General features: G+C 40.9%; 1 protein-coding gene across 1 annotated transcript in view; it reads left to right on the top strand.

Moving 5' to 3' along the window:
* SEMA5B (semaphorin 5B) overlaps nt 1-21,428 on the top strand; it is a 127,164-nt gene that overhangs the window by 61,666 nt on the left and 44,070 nt on the right. The window contains exons 6-10 of the mRNA XM_041406501.1: nt 734-947; nt 3,511-3,796; nt 8,055-8,190; nt 11,671-11,878; nt 13,931-14,138. Of these exons, the coding sequence (XP_041262435.1) occupies nt 734-947; nt 3,511-3,796; nt 8,055-8,190; nt 11,671-11,878; nt 13,931-14,138 (1,052 nt within the window). The remainder of the gene's footprint in view (nt 1-733; nt 948-3,510; nt 3,797-8,054; nt 8,191-11,670; nt 11,879-13,930; nt 14,139-21,428) is intronic.

Below are 21,428 nucleotides of genomic sequence, written 5' to 3'. Positions count from 1 at the left end.
CTGTTCTGCCTCTTTTGCAGTGATGGAGAGGGTTGGATACATGCTCTGGGGAAGGACAGTCATTGGGCAGGTTATCATGGCTGCACAAAATATATTCTAAATGTAGCTGACTGAAATTATGTTGGTTTTCTTCTTTGGGCTGCTTTGGGGCAATGACTGTATCTGCAGTTGGGGAACAAAACATTCCTGTTATGGGTGAGTTTGTTCTGGAGAAAGTGCTGCTCATGTAAACCTTGGGTATGGCACTGAAAATGGGCAATATAGACAGGCTTAACTGTGAGTACCTTCTGAGCTAAACACTTTAAAGTTTCTTTAAAATAAAGGGCAAAACTCCCTTTGGGTTCACAGGAGGCAGGAGCAGGTCCAGAGAAATGTTTATTTGTATGTTTGTTTAAGGCCAATATGTATTCAGGAGGTGTCAATGGAAGATTAAAAACCTGCACTTGCACGAGGAGCACCTGATTACACCAAGTGGGTTTGGGCTCTGTTGACTGGGGAATAACCCTTTGTACAAAGCAATAGGATCAGTGAGATTCAGACACAACTTCTTACATTAGCAAATGTTGGTTGTAAAGATCAATTTTCAGTCATCACTAGGATTACATTCTCCTAGCTACCTGATTTTTAAAAATCAGGGATTTACTCATAGGTACTCATGGGCAAACCAAATTCTTTATACCATTAAGAAAGTCAGATGCTCTTTAAATTTTCTTCTCTCTCCTTTTAAATACAGGTAGGAAATCTCAGCAAAATCATTGACAGAATTAATGGAGTGGCTCGGTGCCCATATGACCCTCGGCATAACTCGACAGCTGTGATTACATCACGAGGAGAACTCTATGCTGCAACTGTGATTGATTTTTCTGGACGGGATCCTGCTATTTACCGCAGCCTTGGAAATGTTCCTCCACTTAGGACAGCACAATACAACTCCAAATGGCTCAATGGTAAAGTCATGTGGGTCACATCTGAGCAAGAGATGTATTAAAGTCAGCTTGACAGGCTTGTAAATCTTTCTCTCTCTTTTCATATTGAGATCCAGAGTTATGATGGGGAAGGGCTTCCGGAGCAATAATCAGTGCAGCTTAGAAGACATTTTAAAAGAGCCTGGAATTATTTCAGAAAAGTTGATTTAGAATATAGAAAGTGGGTCTTATAGACTATTTAACATATATATGGGTCTCTATCTTGTGAGATGACCAAATACATCATTTTAACAAGAAAACCACTCAAAGATTTGAAGATCAAAATCAACTTTAAGCATCATATTGTTGACCCAGTTCTGCAGAGTGATAGGCACTCTTTAATTCCCCTGACTCAGCTGAAGATGCCTGGTTTCAGTGCAAGATCACTCCAAAAATGAGAAATTTCACAGCACGTTATGTTCCATGTGAGTCCATGCTGATGTGGATTTATAGTTATTAAAAGCAGCTCTTACCCTAGTGTGATAATACCCTGCATCAAACAAGCTATAGAATTTCAACCATCAGTACCTGCTTTGAGTCCACACCTTCCAGCTGGGGCAAAGCACTTTAGTCTGAGCAGACTGTAGTGATGGAGACCCCAATATTCCCCTTATCTCCTTTTACTCAGGTAAACTGACCAGATACTTGAAATATTTCTATTAGATTTCAGGACCTTTCAATTCAAGATAAGAGCAGTGGGACTCTCTGGAGCTTAATAAGATTGAACTAGGCTTCTGCAGACATCCTAAAGTCAGTATGGAGACCTGGAGTGCAAGAAAAAGGATGTCATCAGGAAAGACTATGAATTAGGACCAACAAGCATCATAGCCCATATACACTCATTGGAAACACGTTCCTCTTGTCTGTGCATGAATGCAAGATTCAGAAGGAAGCCACATTGGAATTGGGGAGTTTAAGGAAGACAAACAGTAACTGGAGTTCTAGTATGTGACTGGAAAAACTAATGTGACTCTTGGATTTATAACATTGTGCAGCATTGGTGACATTGGAGTAATTTTCTCCTGTTCTGGCCACTTTTCAACAAGAAACAGAAAACCTGAAGGTGATTCAGAGAAGAGCCATTCAGTGATTTGAAACTTGGAAAGCCTGCCTCACAGTAAGAGCCTTAAGGAGCTCAATTTATTTATCTTTCTGAAAAGAGATAAAAGGTGTTTTGTTCATGATATGGAAGTACTTACATCAAGAGAAGATTTTGGAAAGGATAAAGTTCTCTAATCTAGCAGACAAGCCATGACAAGAACCTGTGATTGGAAGCTGAAACCAGATAATGTCAAATGGGAAAAGAAGTACAGGTTGCAGCTGGGTCAGTCTTTAGTGATTTGAACAAGTCACTGAGGAAAGTGATGGATGTAAAGCCAGGTGACATTGTCCACTAATATCAGATCTCCTTCGAAAGATGTGGTCTAATTCTCCTGTTAGTTACAGGATCTGATGGTGGAATTACAGGGTGAAATCCTCTGGCTTGTGTTAGACAGAAGGTCAGATTGGGGATCACAATGGTCCCTTTAAGGTTCATGGTTAGTTTGAAGGAGAAAGTTTGACAGGAGATGATTTGCAATGCCCTCCCCTCTGGACCATCATCTGCCTCCCAAACTTACCTTGCAGCAGCAGTGGGCTGCCTTTCTCTGTTCTCCTTTCAGTCCTGGGCTGCAGCTTTAAAGGAATCCTGTCCTTTCCTTTATTCTTCTTCCTTTGAGCACTACTCAGAAATGAATATTGTAAAAACACCCTATTAAACCAACAGGTTTGGGGAAGGTTTGTTTGTGTGGTCAAATATTATTCATTGGCCAAACTTTTCCTTTTACCAAAGAAACTTTCAGGATAAAAGACTTTACACTTTAAAGCTTTGTTATATCCCCAATTGAAATATTTATTACTAAACCTACTAAATTCAAAGTTCTTTTCAATTCTTGTGAAAATAATACTGAAAATTTTAGGAGAAAAAGCATTAGGGGGAGCACATTTCACTACTGTCAGTCTCTAGCATGGTTTTGTTTTATGGACATAAGATAATCTTTTGTGCCTAGAAACTGGAAAGGTTTGATGATAAAAGCCAGATGTGACAGTGCTGGGAGAGTAGCTTGAATGTTTCAGTGCAGCTGTCTGGGGAATCGGGCGGATGCACACAGCATATTTAACACATCATAAGGTCCACTTCAAAAGTGAATAGGTGAAGCAGCCCAGTGGGAAGGCTTTATCTTGTAAAATGAGTATAGGTACAGAGAATAGTCATGCATATGCAAAGTATTGAACTCTGCTTTCACTGAAATCAGTAGCAGCTTTGCCAATAAAGTGGAGAAACAATGGGGCCTTTCCAAGATCTGAAAAAAGGTACTAGAGCTATATCCTCATATATCATTATTCCCATCTACTGTTTTTATGTCCTCTGCTGACTCCAAACTCCCTGTGGTCACAGCTTTGACAGGCTGCATAAATGGAGCTGGCAGTGCAATGCATTGAGCAACTCAGTGAGCATGGATTGATTTCTAACCTATATAAATCTCTTCAAATGTTTGTTTTTCAGAGCCTAACTTTATTGCTGCCTATGACATCGGCTTGTTCACCTACTTCTTCTTCCGTGAGAACGCGGTGGAACATGACTGTGGGAAAACAGTGTACTCTCGGGTGGCAAGGGTGTGCAAAAATGACATCGGAGGGAGGTTTCTGCTGGAGGATACATGGACAACTTTCATGAAGGCCAGGCTGAACTGCTCGCGTGCTGGAGAAATCCCTTTCTATTACAATGAATTGCAAAGCACCTTCTACCTTCCTGAGCAAGATCTGATCTATGGTGTCTTCACTACTAATGTGTAAGTTGCACTGGCTTTACTGCCCTTCCTCTATCCCCAGCAGTCTGAGTCTGACAATGTATTGATTTTTCAGGCAGTCTGAGCAATCATTTTTGAAAGATCGTTTGGTAAACGTGAAAGAATAGATAGATCTGTGTTATCCATCATGACAACACAGCCTTAGGACAGTGTTTTTAATCCATGGTTCACAGATTCCCAGAGTCCATAAAAGGTGACTGTGCAGTTTTAGGGTAACTTAATTTGATACAAAACTGGTCATTGACGGACTTCAGACTTTTTGTAGGGACAGTCCAACTTGTGTAGTTTAGAGAGATGATCTAAAAATGACCCAACAGAAACACATTAATTTCCAGCCAGGCTAATTGCCTGGACAATCTGACATATTTGTGTGAACACTGGAGCCGGCCCGTGAGATGGACAGGTGCACACACTTGGGAGAGAAGGGCTGGAAGGAGAAGAATGAGGCACATGGGATCACAACAGCCTAGACTGAAAACATCTCTTGCAGTTGAACAACACTGTAACAGCAAGGTCATGAGGGCCACAAGGCATTTAGCATTTCCAAGGCAGGATAGGGGGGGCTTTACCGCTGCCAGACTGTTTGAGGTCCACAAATCAAAAGCAGCCATGGAACTCTGAGAGGAAGGTATGATTTCTGATACTTCATAATCACCTCTTCTTGGCTTGATATTGAAAAAACTTGTAATTGAAATGATTTAGTGTAGCTGTGAAAGCAGAAAGGAGAAGAGAAGTTAATTAAAAAATATATTAAAAAACTCATAATGTATATTTTTAAGTCAGGAAAACTCAAATAACTTTTTCTCTGATGCCTAAGGCTAGGATGATAAGTTTCAAGCTATAACCAGTCTGCATGGTATTGAGTTTCAATAATAGGTGTTCTCCAGGGGGGTGTTAGCCTGACGTGTAAACTAGAGAATGAAAATCTGAGTAGCTACTCCATATGGCAAATGCTCAAAGTGCCTTCCTTGTGCTGGGCAGCCAACTTGCTTGGGGTTTTTGTGTGCAGTGCTGTCCAATATGAATAAGGGCCCATTCCCAGGGAACCCACAGAAAACCAAAGCAGTGAAGCCCTGCTGAAGTACAAACCCTCCTCTTTTAATGTGTCACATGCTGATGTGACAGGGCTTGAACTTCAGTCCTTGAAGTCACAAAGCATCAGCCCCAACTTCTTGAGCTAAAGCGCTGTTGGGAGCCTCACTGTGAGTCAACAGAGCCTGCCCCTCTGTAAATTCCAAGAAATAGGTAAGTGTTTGGCCACCCTCATCCGTCTTCCATGTTCTGTTTCTGTTCCACCATTGCCAGTGTCAGTCAAAAGTGGGCCAGCAGAGAAGCAACTAGAAAAAATAAACATGACTGAGCACTGCACCTTGACTGTAGGCTAGGGGAAGATCTGTCCTCAGACTGAAAGGCAGATGAGTCATTCTTTAAAAACATTTAGAGAATATTTGCCAAACTTCCTGAACATTAAAAAGGAAATCTGGCTACTTCTTTGGGCACTTGAGCTGACCCTCCCCCCCCCCCCCCCCTTTTTTTTTTTCAGTTGGAGAGGACTTCTGTGCTCATAGTGATAATTTTTTATCTATCCATTTGTCCATTCATCCAGCCAAGAATGGAAGTTGGAAATGAGAAAACTATTAATAACTGTATTTTATTTATCAAATTGTTGATGTTTTTGGACAATCATGGGGCGACATAGACTAGCTTTGGCTGGGACAGTTCTCTTCTGCTGTGTCCATCTCCCAAGTTTAACATGAGGTGTGATGAGTGTTACCTGTCTCCTCAGGGTACACTTGAGCATTCTTTGTACATCAGGGATAGAGGATCTCTCTTTTATCTTCTGAATATAATATGCAACATTTGTGTAATTGAAGAAATTAGTAATTGATAACAGCTGAAGTTAGATCAAATAGCATTTTGGGTCTACAACATAGTGTTCTTTTAAAAGTTCAAAGAGAAAATGTTCCAATTTGTCATCCAGCTAGAGAAATAATGGTAATTATTCTTTTAACTTTCACTGGGACTTATATCATGCTACATGAGCTCTGCATACAAAAGAGGGTTAATTTATGCACCAGTCTGAGTTTCTTTGTGATAAAATGCCAATGCAACACAAAACTATTATTTTTTTTGTTGTTGTTGTTGTTTACAGGTATTTTTTACTTTGGAAGGTTCATGTTTAATGAATTTAGGGTCATCTTATAACAAAGGTGAATTAGTGGTTGTGGCAACGCCCACATATAGATTTATTGCTTCATGTTATACCCAGCTGAATCAGTGGGAAAGAGAGCTTTGGGGAAAGCTGCTGCTGAAATATTTAAGATGTTTTTTATTAAAATTTTCTGGGAGGTAATAGAGACAATGTTAAAACCTCTTTGAACTTAACCCATTCTTTAAACCAGCTAGTTAGTCACAGGAGGTAGGAGGTGGGAATAAAGGAAGTTGCACTTCACACCAAAACACAGGGGCCAGCTGCACCAGTTGATGTCACTGGCTTGAGACTGGGCTCAAACTTTTCATAACGAGGGATGGGAAATATGCCAGGCCACAGATGGAAAAGAAAATGGTCCACAGATTTAATGGGAAACCTCTTTCCTTTCTCCTTTCCAGCAAAGAGAAAAGGCTAAACGATAAAGTCCTTAGCAGGGCCCTAAAAATATTCTTTTTCTTTCCTTTCTTTTAAGTATTTTCATTAGACTAGTGGAATTTTATTCTTTCTTTTCCTTTTTCATTTTCTCCCTCATTGTCTTTTTTTTCCTGTGTGCGCCTCAAGGCATTTACTTGTCATCCATCATTAGGTTTGTCTTAAAAGCTGCTGTCTGTGAGCATGCACTGCATCAGCAGTGTTCAGACAAAAGTGGAGAAAGGTTTGGCTGGCATTGCTTTGACATGTTCAAAGTGAGCTACTCCATCATTCTGGGGATGCAAGGGGTAGGGGGGAGCAGAGAATGGGAAGGCAAAGCAGGAAGTTCTTCCTGATGTTGTATTGCTAGGAAGAAATATGCTGTGAAAGAATCTGTTCTTCTGCTTTCCAGCCTGGAATGGTGAAGAAAGGCTTTTTTTTGTGTGTGCAAGAGAGTGTAAATATTGGTTTAGTTAAAAAAAAAAAAAAAAAAAACAACCAAAAAAAACCCACAAAAAAGGGCTCTTTTCAGAGAATTCAAATTGCCTTAATTAGCAAAAAGATTCATACAGCAGGGCTTGGGTTATTTAAAAGGCACTGTGATGAATCAGTCTCTCATGCTGGCCCTATTTTTAGTTTTATTTTGATAGTTTTTCTTTAAACCTTGTAGTTTTCCTTAAAAAAAAAAAAAAGGAGGGGGAGGAGGGAAGAACTGGAGCAGGTTTGAATTTCAGGTCATCACTTATCAAATGTCCCTCTGAGTCAGTTTTGTTGAGATCACCATCTAGGAAGTGCCCTCCAACCCTCTTGTGGCAGGAGGAGATGAGCTGGCTCAGGACCCTGCAGAAATGAGTCCTCCTGGACTGAAGTGGAACAGCAAAGGCCAACTGATCTGTGTGCAGTGTGACTGGGCAGCCCAGAATCCCTAAAATACACTCCTTTCCAAAGAGTCCTTCCCACAGCAGCATTTCCCTCCCGTGCTGTGCCTCCCTGGCTGAGTGTGCTTGAACAGTCAGATCCTGTTCCCAGCTGGGAACACACAGGAGAGAACTGTGCTCATTGAAAACAGAGGTTTTCAAGAATTAGCAAGACCTTTCTCCATGCTGAGCTGCTGTCATAACCAGCTGGTTTGTCACTGTCACCTTTTCCCTTCCACTGCATATATATACATATAATACTAGGTGATATATTTTATAGCTGAAGATTTCAGGAACCTGTAGAAACAGAATTTCACCTTGAGAAACAAGAGATTAAAAATATGCTTGTTTGTAATCAGTAAAGGTAGATGGGTTGTTAAAAAAAAATAGAAGTAAAACCAGACAAAAATAATCCATGCAAATTAAACTGTATTCACCTTTCTTGCCAGAACTGCTTCCATGGTCCTTAATATCTGACATTTTAAAACCAAACTTGAAATTCATTCTCAAAATTGTCATGCAAGTCATCTACATTTTACAGTTTATTTATTTATTTTTACTCCCTGTGAGATTGGCATCGCTGTACATCTACCTAGCAATTTACATGTATTTTATTTGAGTAGAGTTTGATGTCTGTTATGATGAAAATGTCAATGTTCTAATGATTAAATTGATTTTTTTTCCCCCTCCCCTTTTCCAGAAACAGCATAGCTGCCTCAGCAGTGTGTGCCTTCAATCTGAGTGCCATTACTCAGGCATTTAATGGCCCCTTCCGCTACCAAGAAAACCCAAGATCAGCCTGGCTGCCAACGTTAAACCCCATCCCAAATTTCCAGGTACTGCTGTTGCCCTGCAGTTTGCTGCAGTCCCTTTGATGTTCTGTCACTTCAGTGGGTTGATGATTTTTTTTTTTTTTTTGCCTGACTCATTTTTCCAGGTAGACCCACAGTACAGATAAATTATATTTCTCCATATTTATGAGTGTTTTAATCTGTGGAACTCCTTGCCACAGAATTCATGGCAAAAATTGAATGGCTTAAGGAATAATAAGAATGTTCTGGGGTTTTTATAATAATGAATGATTTAAATCTGTGTTGCACTTGTCACTGACACGTATGCTCTGAGGATGTGATTCTCACAAGAGGACATAAGGCATGTCCCTACTAGAACTGGGAAGGACTGAAAGCTGAAGCTGGACAAAGTCAAACTAGAATGGAGACAATCTATATTTTTTAAACAAGAAAGGTAATTAACCACTGTGACTCTGCAAGGAAGTGATGAATTTTCCATCACTTGATAGGGCCCCTAAGGCTACCAGTGCTTCAGTGGAAGATGAATGACTTTCTAACACATGGTAGCTCAGCCAGAAGCTATGGACATGTTGCCACAGTAACTGGTGGAAGGGGACACATGAGAATTGTCACAGGGGTTCCTTCTCTTTTTAAAAACCTTTGAGTTTATGAATGAGCAACTTTCCAGGATTATCGGTTATAGCAATTTTGAGAATTATAAACCAGCTTCAGTTGCTTTTTCAGCAGATCCAGTCAGTGTGAGGCAGAGTATGACAGCCCTGACAACCCTGAGTCTTCTGGAGCATGAGCCCATTCTACAGCTCAGCTCCTTCCCAGCAGGGGAATCCTGGGGAGGATGGACTTGTCTTCATGTCCTTGCTTCCCCATGGCAAATCCTTTCAGCCCGATTTTCTGAATCTGGCTCTCCTTTATTATGGCAAATGTGCTGAGGCTGCCTGCAAGTGCCATCTGCCTTCAAACTGGTGTGTCAAGGACCTTCCAAAAAGAACTCTACAGTCGCCTGAAATCACAGCAAGAGCAGATGGGAGACAGGTCTCTGCTGCAGGCAGGGACAGCCTTGTCGTCCTGCTGAGAAACCTGATTTCTTCTCCTAAATTCCCTCTTGGCACCTGACTGAAGGCTCCTGCCCATACGAGGTGGGACAGGCCTGGCCTCTTGATCACCCTCTCAGCTTGGTGCACTCAAAACCAAGAAACAAAGCCCTGCTGAAGGTCCAGCCATGCCAAACATAGCCATTGATTTGTTGGTGTTCTTGGTTTTGGCTTGTTTTTTTTTTTGTTTTTTTTTTTTTTTTTTTTTATTATTTAAAAGGAATATTAAGGCAAGGTGAGAATCGAGAACTTTCTGTCCCTTGAGAGAAGTATCAGATAAAATGTGGAGTGTAAAGATTGCAGCGGCAAGATGAAAGAAAAGAGTCAAAGGAAAATAAGGAAAGGAAAAAGAGGTATGTGGTAGACAAAAGGAAGATTGCAAGAAGAGATTAAGATGTTTTTCAAGTACAGAAGGAACAAGAGGTCAGTGAGGAGCCTTAAGGAGATGACAAGGGTAATTTAGTGACAGAAGAGGCAGATATTGCAAAAACATTAAATTAATTTTTGTGCCTCAGTGTTCACAAAGAAAGATGAGGGAAGCATGCCAGAATTTTTTTTCTTGCAGAGAGGAAGGAGAAATACTGAAGGATGCAGAGGACCAGGACAGTACAGATAATCAGGAAATTAGAACAAAACAACATTAAACCAAACCAGAAGGATGCTGTGTCAGCACATGAGCTGCCAATAGACCAAAAGAATTATCTGTGACTTGCTGAGAACAGAAAACAAAACCAACAATGACATTCCTCCACTGGGACTCCTTTTAGGTGATGCTCTAAAAGGGAAAATGAATGGGGAGAAAAGTGTCCAAAGAAAGACAGTGGTGTGAACCAGAAGGAGCATAGGATACAACAAAAGAGAGAGATCTAAGAACTCTTTAGAATGTGAGATGAGTCATGAACTAAAAAAATACCATTGCAATAGAAAAAAGCATTAAAACCCACCTGAGGGCACATAAAAAACCCACTGATGTTTCCTTAGTCCAGCTATTGAGGAAGATGTTCAAATTGATTAGAAAGAGACCGTGTTAATAGGTTATGAGAATTAACATAACTGTTCTCCTAGTTTACACAACATCTATATTATTGTCAAGCTTAGTACACCAGCCGTTGGAATCCATATTTACTGTGTGAATGTGTGTTAAATCCTTGACAACTCATTTAGCACGTAGTAGGAGAAGGGCTGTGTGGTGCACCCAGGAATGGCAGCGATACCACCAAGAGTTGCTGTGATGTGTATGAAGAGTGTGCACATGGGAAATTTGTACACTGCAGCTCAACTGCTGTAAATCAGCATCATCATTCTCAGTATTCTGTCTTTTCTTCAAGGAAAGCCTGAACACGTGGATCCAAAATGAAGAAAAAGAAATGTGTGGGATTTTATTTCTAGTGAAATTGCTCAGGTGTGAGTTTCATTTAGTGACTAGTGAAGTTGTTCATAGACTGAGTATAGGACTTGGCAGGATTCAGTTGTACCACTGTCTTCCACGGTCTTGGGTACATAAATAACCAGTCACCCTGCTGCCTTTTGGAGTGATACATTTTCTGCCCTCCATGCATGATGTTGTGGGGAGGAGTGACATCCAGCCCCAGCAACTGACCTGGACCAAAAAAACTAGCACTGGCTTTTGAAAATACTAAGTTCTAGAAATTAATCTAAGATGGAAACTCGGGCCTTAAAATGCATTATCCACCTGGTAGGATTTACGCTGTTTAAAAGACACAAGATGAGCTCTTTTTCTCCCCGGTTCTTGCTGTACAAGGGACTTGAGTCCTGTTTCAGTGCCTCCCTGGGTGCTGGAGGATGGGTAGTCATGGCTTGGTCTGCCATTTGCTGTCAGGCGAGAAGGGTATGGGGGGGGAGCTTGTCGTTAATCTGCCTTGCTTCAGATGGCAGAAGGGGAAGCTCATCCCTTGTCCAGAGGGGAGCACATCAAAGAAAAGCAATGTGGCAAGTTTGGTTCTTTGATGGAAAACCAGTCCATTTTTAGGTTTTTTAAACTCCAGGTTTTGTTAGACTGAGATGCTAGGTAGTGTCCGAAGATTGTCTGAAATGTTTCAAGGATTTATCACCACAAAAACTTTCTCTCCACTACCTCTAAATATTTCTACAGTTTGTTTTATTTCTTTCTTTTTCTCCATGGTTTGTTGAAGGCTTTTGCCCTTCTGCTGTACTGGTTGAGGGTATCACAAAGGAATGAAACTCCACATTGCTGGTTATTGGACCCCCCAGGAGAAAAGTTTCCACAGAGTGGGCTACAGGCCAAATCCAGGCTAAAGACCTATGATCAGGCTACATGCCTGATCCTGTGACGTTCATACAGACCCACCTCCCCAGGAAATCAACAGAACATGAGTTTCCATGCTGGGCTGGGTAGAAGATACACTTTCTGAAATTAATCTTCTGTATTTAGTGTGGGACACTGAATGATGACAGCCCTAATGAGAACCTGACAGAGAGAGTCCTGCAGGATGCACAGCGCCTCTTCCTGATGAATGACGTGGTGCAGCCAGTGACTGTGGATCCCTATGTGACTCAGGACAGCATTCGATTTTCCAAACTGGTGGTTGACATTGTTCAGGGGAAGGATACTCTTTACCATGTCATGTATATTGGAACAGGTAAGAGTGTGAGGGCTTCAAACAATTCCTCCTGCTTGCTTGTAGACCTAGCAGCCCTGGGAGCCCAGTTGTGAAGTCCTTACACAGTTGTCATTCAATATGATTTTGGTACAAAACCACATGGAAGTTGTTTGCCTGAGTAAATTAAAAGCAGGATGGAGGACTTGAGGCAGAGTCCCAAGTGATCAGACTATAAATCTCCATTGTGCTTAAAAAGAACAATAACATTTTTCTCCCTCTTATAAAAACATTTTTCAACTAATCAGGCTAATAAATAACAGTGGGGACGAGCAGAGGTGGCTGGAATGCTCATGTGGTTTCATGCATGTCAGTTCCCTCTCAGTGCTGTGACAGACCTGTCTCTGAATAAGCAGTAATAATGCATAACCTGCAGGCTTGCCCAGGGATTTAATTGTGTCTTTCTTTGCACTTTCATGGTCCTACTGGTGTATGGCTCCCAGTGCTTTTGGGAATGGGCATGCACTGAAGGTTAAGGCAGATAGGGAAGCTGAGTGCTTGTTTTGTGGGAGTATAGCAAGCCAGTTTGACTTCCAACCAGTAATTAGCAGAACATGTTGCCTCTTCTGAAAAGCACAGGTATATTGGATAAGTGAAAATGCTGAAGAAGGACAAAGTGTTACAAATGGTTGTCTTAGCCCATAGTAATACTAATGATAGAGGTTAAATTAAACAGTTTGATTAATCAGAGCATATGGCCAGCCTCATGGGTATAATGTTGTTATCCTCTATAGCAGAAGCTTTGACTTTAGAATAAGATGGATTGCTTCCATAAGTGTTCGTTTAATCTCACATCTGAATGCAGAGTCATTGCCTTATTCTCATGTTTAGGAGAAGGGACCTTCAGGACTCTGTCCTAATTTATCTAACTTTTACCACCACTTATTTCAAAAGTGATCATCTTGGTTTATTATTTATATGTTGTAGCAACACTCCCAGTATGGGAACTCCATGAACATTGATTATGATGAGAAGATTTTACTTAAATGGAAATACAACATGGTTCTGCCAATATGATATCTTGATATTTAAAGTGAGGAGTCCAAGCTACAAAGCCTTACAGAAAGTTGGAATACTTCCTTCCTTGTATCATTAGTGTGGAAAGATCCAATGCCATAACCTTAACTACTTACTCATGTTTGCCCTGGTTAGTGGTGGCTGAAGAGTAAGATCTGCTGAAAATGTTTAAACCTGTGAAATTCTTCAGTAGAGGCAGCCCTGAGCACAAACTCAGTCCTGAGACTGAGCCCAAACTTCCGTCTTGTTCCACATGTGGGAAACTTCACATGGTGGCCAACCCCAACATTATAAATTGCTGAGCTCTGGCACCAGTGCAGAAGTTACTGGAACAGAAAGATTAAGTTTCATGAACCATCCAGCTGACAGACCTCTTGGGGGTTTCAATGAAAAGTGGTGTGCATTAATCTCCCACAGCTTAGCAGATCTTTAAATTGTTTAGGTAAGAGCTCTCTGAGCACAAACATGTATGTTTCTGTGTATGTACTCCTCCTGCCATAACAATCCCTTGTCAAGCTGGCTTCTTCCAGGAAGAGAATCAATTAGGTCTGTGACCCATGCAGTCATTATGGAGGCCTCAGAGATTTCCAGCAGGGCTGCTGCATCTCTTGTCATTTGTCATGACACGAAATCACACTGATCTGCTCCATAAACCAATAGAAATACAGACTCAAGGCACCAGAAATGATTCTTGCCATCCTGGGTCACCTTGCTCTGTAACTCTCTGGTAATGGACCAGACTCCTCTGCCTCAGTGCTCCTACTGGGAAAAACTGCCAGGTACTCACTGTCCAGATGGTTCTCATCTTTCTGAATTCCCATTTAAGTACATTCTCAGGTGGTCTCTGCTGAGGATTGTAATGATGTAGCTGGAGCTCTCTACCATGGGCAGCAGGTGACCCAGAACTAGGTTAAACCAGCTCTGTAAAGATGACATTAGTATTTCCCTCTTTAGGCAGGTATGAAATGAAGTCGCTGCCTCCAAGATTTACTTGTGCCTTGTTTCTTGTTCTATTAGAGTATGGCACCATCTTGAAGGCCCTTTCTACCACTAACAGGAGTCTGAGGAGTTGTTATTTAGAGGAAATGCAGATCCTCCCTGATGGACAACAAGAAGCAATCAAGAGTCTCCAAATCCTACACAGTGACAGGTCACTCTTTGTGGGTCTAAATAATGGAGTGCTAAAGATTCCTTTGGAGAGATGCTCCATGTACAGAACAGAAGGGTAAGTAAATTTACAGCTCTAATATATCCCTGCTGGAGTGCTTCTCTTGACAGATACATGCATAACCGGAGCAATGAGGATAAGCAATTTATTTTTTTTTTTTAAATGTTAATTAGTCCTCTTCAGAAATTAATCATATGTTTACCAAGTAAGGGTTTACAATATTTACTTCTGGTTTTGTTTTTTGTTTTTTGGGGGTTTTTTAAACATCATATTATAGTGTTGCTTTTATTAAGTCCATGTGTTTTCCTGGTGGTTCTTATTGGCAGTATGGCTGAGGGTTTTTGAATTTGGGTTGCAGCCAGCCTTTCCTTGCTTATCGGAGTGATCACCTCTCAAACACAGGATTAGGCAGGGCTGGGCTGTGTGGCTACTTGTTATTGCTTCTGGAAATCAATAGTTCATCTCAACTATGTGTGATACCTCTTACACCTGGACAGATTCTGTGCCTTGATTGTACCTTATAAAGGGAGTAGGAAAAATGACTTTTTCTAATTGTCTGCCTTGGCTCCAGAGCAGTCTTCCACACAGGACTGTAGAATGCAAATAGTGCCTCTCCATTTAAGCAGGTGAAAATGTGATAGCAGCTGTTTGAAACAGATGCTCAAATAATCTCACTGGGTGCTGTGGGCATTTACTTGTTTACATCTCTTGAAAATACTTTTCCTTCTCCTCTCATGCTTCAGCCTTGCTTCTCTCTGTGAGAGTTTTGTGTGAAACTGATGTCCTCTGTGCTAGACAGGAGGAAGGATTTTGTTAGCAACATTTAAACAGATTCCCTCTTCCATGGCCTACTGCAAGATGTCCCTGTTCTCCTGCCAAAAAAACTGATATAGAAAATGTCACCATAACTTTATTTTCAACAAGTAGAGTTTATCTATCAGCTTGTCTAAATCCACGTGTCTAAAACAGACGGACAAAAAAGTGTTTAGTAAGAGAAAACCACAACTGGAAAAAGCCATCCTGTCCTCAGCCCTTAAAAGCAGAGATTTTGAAAGGTAGAACATAATAGCTGTCCTTTTCAGGCTGTCCTGTAGTCTCAGTCGGAGAATATTTATGTGTGTATACATATATACGATCCAGTTTCAAGAGAAATGGTTCTTCCTTTCCTTTCCTAATCTTGAGTTCAGCTTTCCAGTAATTTATAGATGCTGTCCTATTTTCAGCCTGCCCAAGTACTTTGTATGACACTTCCATTAAAATTCAAATGTTGGAGGTTTGCTGAATTGCCTTGAAATGGGGCAAGCAAGAGAAAAGAAGTGACTGGAGAGCAGACAGGTGGGCTATCTCAAGGACCACCATATTTAGGTCCTGGAGGCTGCAGAGCAGCTTTGTATAAGCTTATCCCAGCAAAACAAAAACCTGTCCTCACTGAGCTCCCTTGCCTGCTGGTGACCAAAAGCAGTCTCAGTTTTATGCACTGTATGACACTGAGTCCTGGCTGAAATTACTGGGAAGTTTGTGTACCAGTGCTGTTTTTGGTTGGTTTTTTTTTTTTGTTTTTTCCTAAAACAAACTTCCTGGAGGCAATTTTGAGAGAAATGAGAAAACAGACCAGTTCTTCAGGGTTGGGAGACTCAAATTTTGCCTCCAGTGACTAGTTTCATGATAGAAATCAGCCAAACTCAGCCACTGGGCAATAGCAAGGTACATGAGATAGGGTCTCGTGATGGCATGGTGAGGTGTGATGTGGGAGGCCAGAATTTGCTGAATTTGGTGCTGACCATTTAGTGTTCCTATGTACGTTGCAAACCATCCTTTGCTTTGTTGGTGAGTCTTGTGGAAGGATTGTGCATTTGGAAAAAGGAAGAAAAAAATAAGCAAATGTAGGAAAGCCAAGAAATTCCATTATTTATTTATTTGAGAGAATGTTTGCAGTATTATTATTACATTTTAGACTGAGATGTGGTGGGTTTTTTTGTTTTTGGGTCTGGTTTTTTGTGTGGGTTTTTTTTTTGTTGTTTGTTTTTTTTTGTTTGTTTGTTTTTTTTTTTGTCTAGAAATTTTCAACTGCAATTTTTTCAGCTGCAAGTATTGGAACCCTTCCTCCCCTTAGCATCCTGGCTATGTAGGTGATAAGTCAATTTGACCTTCTTTGTATTTCTTTCAATCCTGAACAGTATCAAGAAGGATATTTTAATTTCCTCCAGTGCATTCCACCTGGCACTTCTCCTGGGCTGTGATTTATTGCTTATTGTTGTGTCTATATTTAATACATGCCAATATTCAGCCACTATGGGAAGAAGGGCTCCCGCCCCTACAACACTCCCTGCTTACTTTTTTGTTGTGCTCTGATTTCGTGACTGGCCTCCTTGAAAAGCTCTGGTTTCAGCAGCTTTTATAATGTAATTGTTTTGGTGGGGCGGCTCTGGAAGCTCTGAGGTGATGGAGAGAATTTGTGCCTCCCAGGCAGGAATACCACATTGTTTGTTGTAGGCTCTGCCTTCTCTTATCAGGAAACTTTTCAGCCTTTTAGACCCTGGGGGCTGATGTGGGTTTATGATTGCTGATACAGAGCTGTTGCCTTCAATCTGCCTTCCTCCTCCTCCTCCTCCTCCCTGGAACAGGCAACTGTATCGAGAGAAAATGGACCCTAGCATTGATCCCGGCCAGTGATCTTTGCTGCTCTGCTGCTTTAAAACCTCGGGGCTTGCTATCGAGGCTCAGAATTGGGGCAGAGGAAAAACAGCAGCAAACGGAAGAGATGGAAAGGGATAAGGATTTCTGCCATCTCCTTTACTGTTTGTTTATTGACACGGCACCAATTTAATCTCTTAAATGGTGACCAGTAACTCAGCCACATGTCTTGATGTGGTGGTGGGTGTCTGAGCAGTGTTTTGTGCGTGCCCACTGACCCATCTCAGTCTGTCTTTTCAGAACAGCCACTCTTAGCAACAGGGCAAGGGGAAGACATCTGTAATGTCAGCTGCCCAAATTTACAGGCTGGACTTGGCTGCAGGGACCTTCCCTTGTGCCTGTGTGTTCCTGGTGTTTGTCTTTCCTGCTCTCTTGAGTGCTGCCGTTCCCAACTCACTGGAGACTCTTAGGAAGATGTCCAACATGAGCAAAACGTACAAGCACTTGTATATGCAGAATGTTTTGAAGGTTGATTTGCTGGGTGGTAGTTTGGCTGTGCTTGCTGTTGAATTTTGCATGGCTTTGAATCTTTGTAATTTCCCTGCAATTTTCAAATGAGCTTCAATTTTTTTTACTTCAAGTTGCCCCCAAGCTTTGGTGAGGAATATTTGAAGAACCAGTACTGCAACCTTATCACTGACACCACTATATCTTTAGAATGTGCCTGAACAAAATCCCAAATCTGAATTTCAGAGCTGAGGACCTCAGATCTGCAGCAGTTTTTTCAGGTGGGATGTATCTGTAAGGCATAGTTTAGTAATTTTTTCAAAGGCTGAGGTGCAGTTATGCATTTTTAGAATTGCAATCAAACAGGAAAATGAAGCTGGTTGTTACAAGGAGTAGTTTATGATCTTTCTGTTGACTCTTTGCACCATCAGAACCATGGGCCTCTGAGCACACGGAAACCTTGAGGTGGGCCAAGGATTTTGATTGCACATTTAAATGAGGAAAAGAAAATGTTTGGAAATAAGACCAGACAGTCTCTTGAATACCCACCCCTTCTCCTCTCCCTGTCCTGAACAGTTTATTTTAATGCACTTTATTTTGATATTTATTCCTTCTTCTTTCTCCTTCCGTAATTTTTTTCTGCATAAAGCTTGCAGTTAACATGATGCAGGTTGCAGTCTTGGATGTACAGTGTGGTTCTGGGGATAGTTTGGCTTGCCTGTGCTCTCCCTGCCATGCTGTGGGCATGTCCCAGGTTGTGTCAGTGCCACCTCAGGTTACCTTCATGCCAGTGTGGAACCTCCTGCTTCCAGAGCCAGGTCCTATTGCATGCAGCTATGACATGCTCTTACCTGAACCCTTGCCTGCTTTTTGACCTGATTGCAGGAATTTGCTCTTGAGTGATGATGAGGTTTTGCCCTCTTACTTGGCCTAAATTCTTCTGAACATCCCCTCCAGCTATGGTACTTAATGCAAAGCTGGCAGAAATGACTCAGCTGACAAGGACTCTTATTTGCTGACATGATATCTGTGAGAGAAGCATGGCACACCTCTAAATAGCTCTGGGCCAGTAATCAGACAAACTAAGTACATATAGGTGAGTAACTCCTGAAATGGCTCCAGGGAGTTTTTGGAAGAAAAGGGTCAGCAGCTACACTAAAGAAGCAGAGAGTTTTCTGCCCTCTGACTCTCTCGAAAGTGGAACTGTAGCTCCAAGCACAATCACTGTACCACTTCCACCTTTGAGGGGTTTGAGATATCACATGGAGGATTGCTTTGGAGTTTAATGTTATGGTTTTTTTGGTTTTTTGTTGTTTTTTTTTTTTTTAAGCCTTATATGATGCAAAATCCTCTGTAACAAAGGAGTGAAGCACTTAAATGTAGGATTCTAAAACCTGAATTACAGGATTACCATATTTCAGGACTAAAGCTATTGGGGAATTTGTTTGGAGAAATAATATAGTCTGGGAAGAGGAATAAAAATTTTCCTGTTTGGGGGAAGGATTTAATTGAATACAGGCTGGAAATCCTCTGATTTCTTCATCTGAATGATGATAGTTCCTTGAAGGACAAACAATGAACTATTGTTGCGTAACAAGAAAAATGTTTAAAAAGGTAGGGGAGAGAACAACAGGGACACTTGTTCAGTGGAGCCCAGCATCCAGCAGATCGCTGAGGTGACACTGACAGCCAGATTGTTCATCAAAGTTCTTGAAAATCCAACACCTTTTTCTTAGCTAAAGCTGTTGAAAATCTGGCCCAGATTTTGTTTTGAAGATCTTCTGCCTGAGAGTATAAAAAAATATTCAGCACATTGAATATCCATTTAAAAATAGAGGCAAAAGGAAAGGTAACAGACTATAAAAATGTTGTGATAAAGCTTAATCATTAATTTCCATCTGTTCTGGCTGATATGGCCTCTCCACAATTAAGGGAATTAGCTAATTATTGTATCACCAATAATGCTGAAAAGCTTTGGAAGACTTCATAGGCAGAAAGGAGAGTGCTCAGCCCAATGTTTTGTCATCCACAGTATCCAATAATACATCAGAATAAATCACTAAACATCTGGTTTGACATTCTGGTTGCATTTAAGAAAATAGCGAGACTCCCACTGACAGAGAAGGAAGACATCAAACAGAACCATGATCACTAAAGCTCTTGGAAAGAATGAAGTTTGTAGATGAAATGGATCTGTGTTCTTTAAATAGAAGTACAAAATTATAGCATTTTCTCTATCCTGACAACATATTTGCATCTGCTGTAGCAGGCAATTACTCCCATTTTCTTTAATGTAGCTGTTTATATATGTAAAATTAAGTGCATCCATTCTATTTGCAGGATATGGACCTCTAAGGTTTGAAGGGATGGTAAGGTCTAAGGAACGTGGCTTTCAGAATAGCAGTCAAAGAGCTTCACTTGAATGGTCTGGGAAAGGGATGTGTCTGAAATTGGAAATAAAAAGCAGACAAGGATAAGCAGTGAGGTAGTGAGCTGGGGCATGTTTCCTGTAAGATGCCAGAGAGATTGGTTTTCAGTTTCATCTTATTTGACATTATCTTTAATGGCATGGAAGAAAGAAAATAGCATACTTTGTAGATGGCATTTAACTATGAAGGAATCACAAATAACAGTGAGGAGAGAAATGCAGTGCAGGGCCAGCAGGGAAAGCAGCAAGAGGCTGAGTTTGAGGAATAAGCCTGTGCTGAGATTTCTGATGCATGTGTTGCTGAAAAAGAGACAGTATACAAAATAGGAAGGCGCTAATTCATCTTACAGTTTTTCTCATTTCTATTAAATGCTCAAACCAATGGCATGTAATATATTAATATTAAGCAACCTTTATACTTTTAGGCTCCCACTTTTAGTTCTGAAGTCTGGAAATAACCCTGAGTGAACAGAAGGGGAATTTAGCAGAAGCTGGAGTCCAGAGTAATACAATTGCTGAATTAGACAAAGGTCACTTCAGAAGAAGCAAAACAAAATCAGCTGATTTCAGGACTCACTTCCTTTTGTCTCCTTCCTATCATGACTAGGTTGCCAATTCGTTTTGGGTTTGCCAGGAGGGAGGACACAGGTTGAACATGCCAAGGATTTTGTTTGCTCCCTATTTTTAAAGCATCCTGCCTACAGGACTTAGGAACAGTTGAGTGTATGGATCCTTTTACCTCTAGGAGGTTGGCTGCAGGCCAGCTCAGATCAATGCTGTCTAAAAGTCATTACCATCTGATGCCTGCTAGGTGGGCTGTGTGAAATTACTTTCAACACAGTGGCAACTGACAGGAAAGCATGTCGTTTTCTTGGAATATGTTATGTTAGGATGACATCAATGCTATTGTTATACAAACAAGATTAATAACTAAAGCTACCAGCAAGCCCCAGGGCAGATATCCATTGCATCTGTCGATTCTTGCCATTTGCTACTATTATGTCATAAGATTTGTATTCTAGGCAATGGTCACATTCAGTAATGTGGCTCCTGATGAAAGGGTCTGCAGTCTTACTGCTGCTGTGGCTGGTTTTCTTCTTGTCTCAAGATTCAGACAGAATTTGCTGGGTAAAACACAAATGTGTCCAATGTTAATACTGAATTAATATGTTGCTACAGATGCATCATTAACTTTTTATCAGGAGATGTGCTGTTTTACCTGTTTGGGGAAGGGAAAGTATCTGGAGTCAGAGCAAATTGGGTTTTGCTGGTTCAAGTTTCAAATTGAAGTACATATAAATACATAAAATATGTATGGGTTATAGAAAAATGTAATATTGTACAGTCTGGTATCTTCTATCAAAATACCAAGTACTGTAGTGCTATGGGAACACTTCAGTCTGCAAGAGATAAAGCTGGATTTCAAGAATATCCATTTACTTAAGTGATGTTCTCTTGTTAAAAAGAGGAATGAACATTGTTTGATGGTGTTATTATAATTACATGGGAAGAAGCACTGGAGAATATGTAGCAGGACCATTTTGCCCCTTACACAGTGTTAAAATATCCCTGCATTAGAAAGGAGATATGTTTGATCCTCAGGCTGTAATGGATGGTCTAATATTTATTTGACTTTCCCAAGATACATTAATCTACAAAGGCTCTATCCAGTTTAATCTGCATCTTGTTGAGCAGAAAATAATTACCCAGATCTTAACAAAATCCAACTTTCACAAGGAGCTGCTTGAATATGGATTGCTTTGTGCAGCCTAGGTGAC

Source organism: Onychostruthus taczanowskii, unplaced genomic scaffold (genome assembly GCF_017590055.1).
Source record: "Onychostruthus taczanowskii isolate IOZ18803 unplaced genomic scaffold, ASM1759005v1 scaffold10, whole genome shotgun sequence".
Lineage (NCBI taxonomy): Eukaryota > Metazoa > Chordata > Aves > Passeriformes > Passeridae > Onychostruthus > Onychostruthus taczanowskii.
Note: the sequence above shows the minus strand (reverse complement) of the source record. Positions and strands in the feature narration are given on the sequence as shown.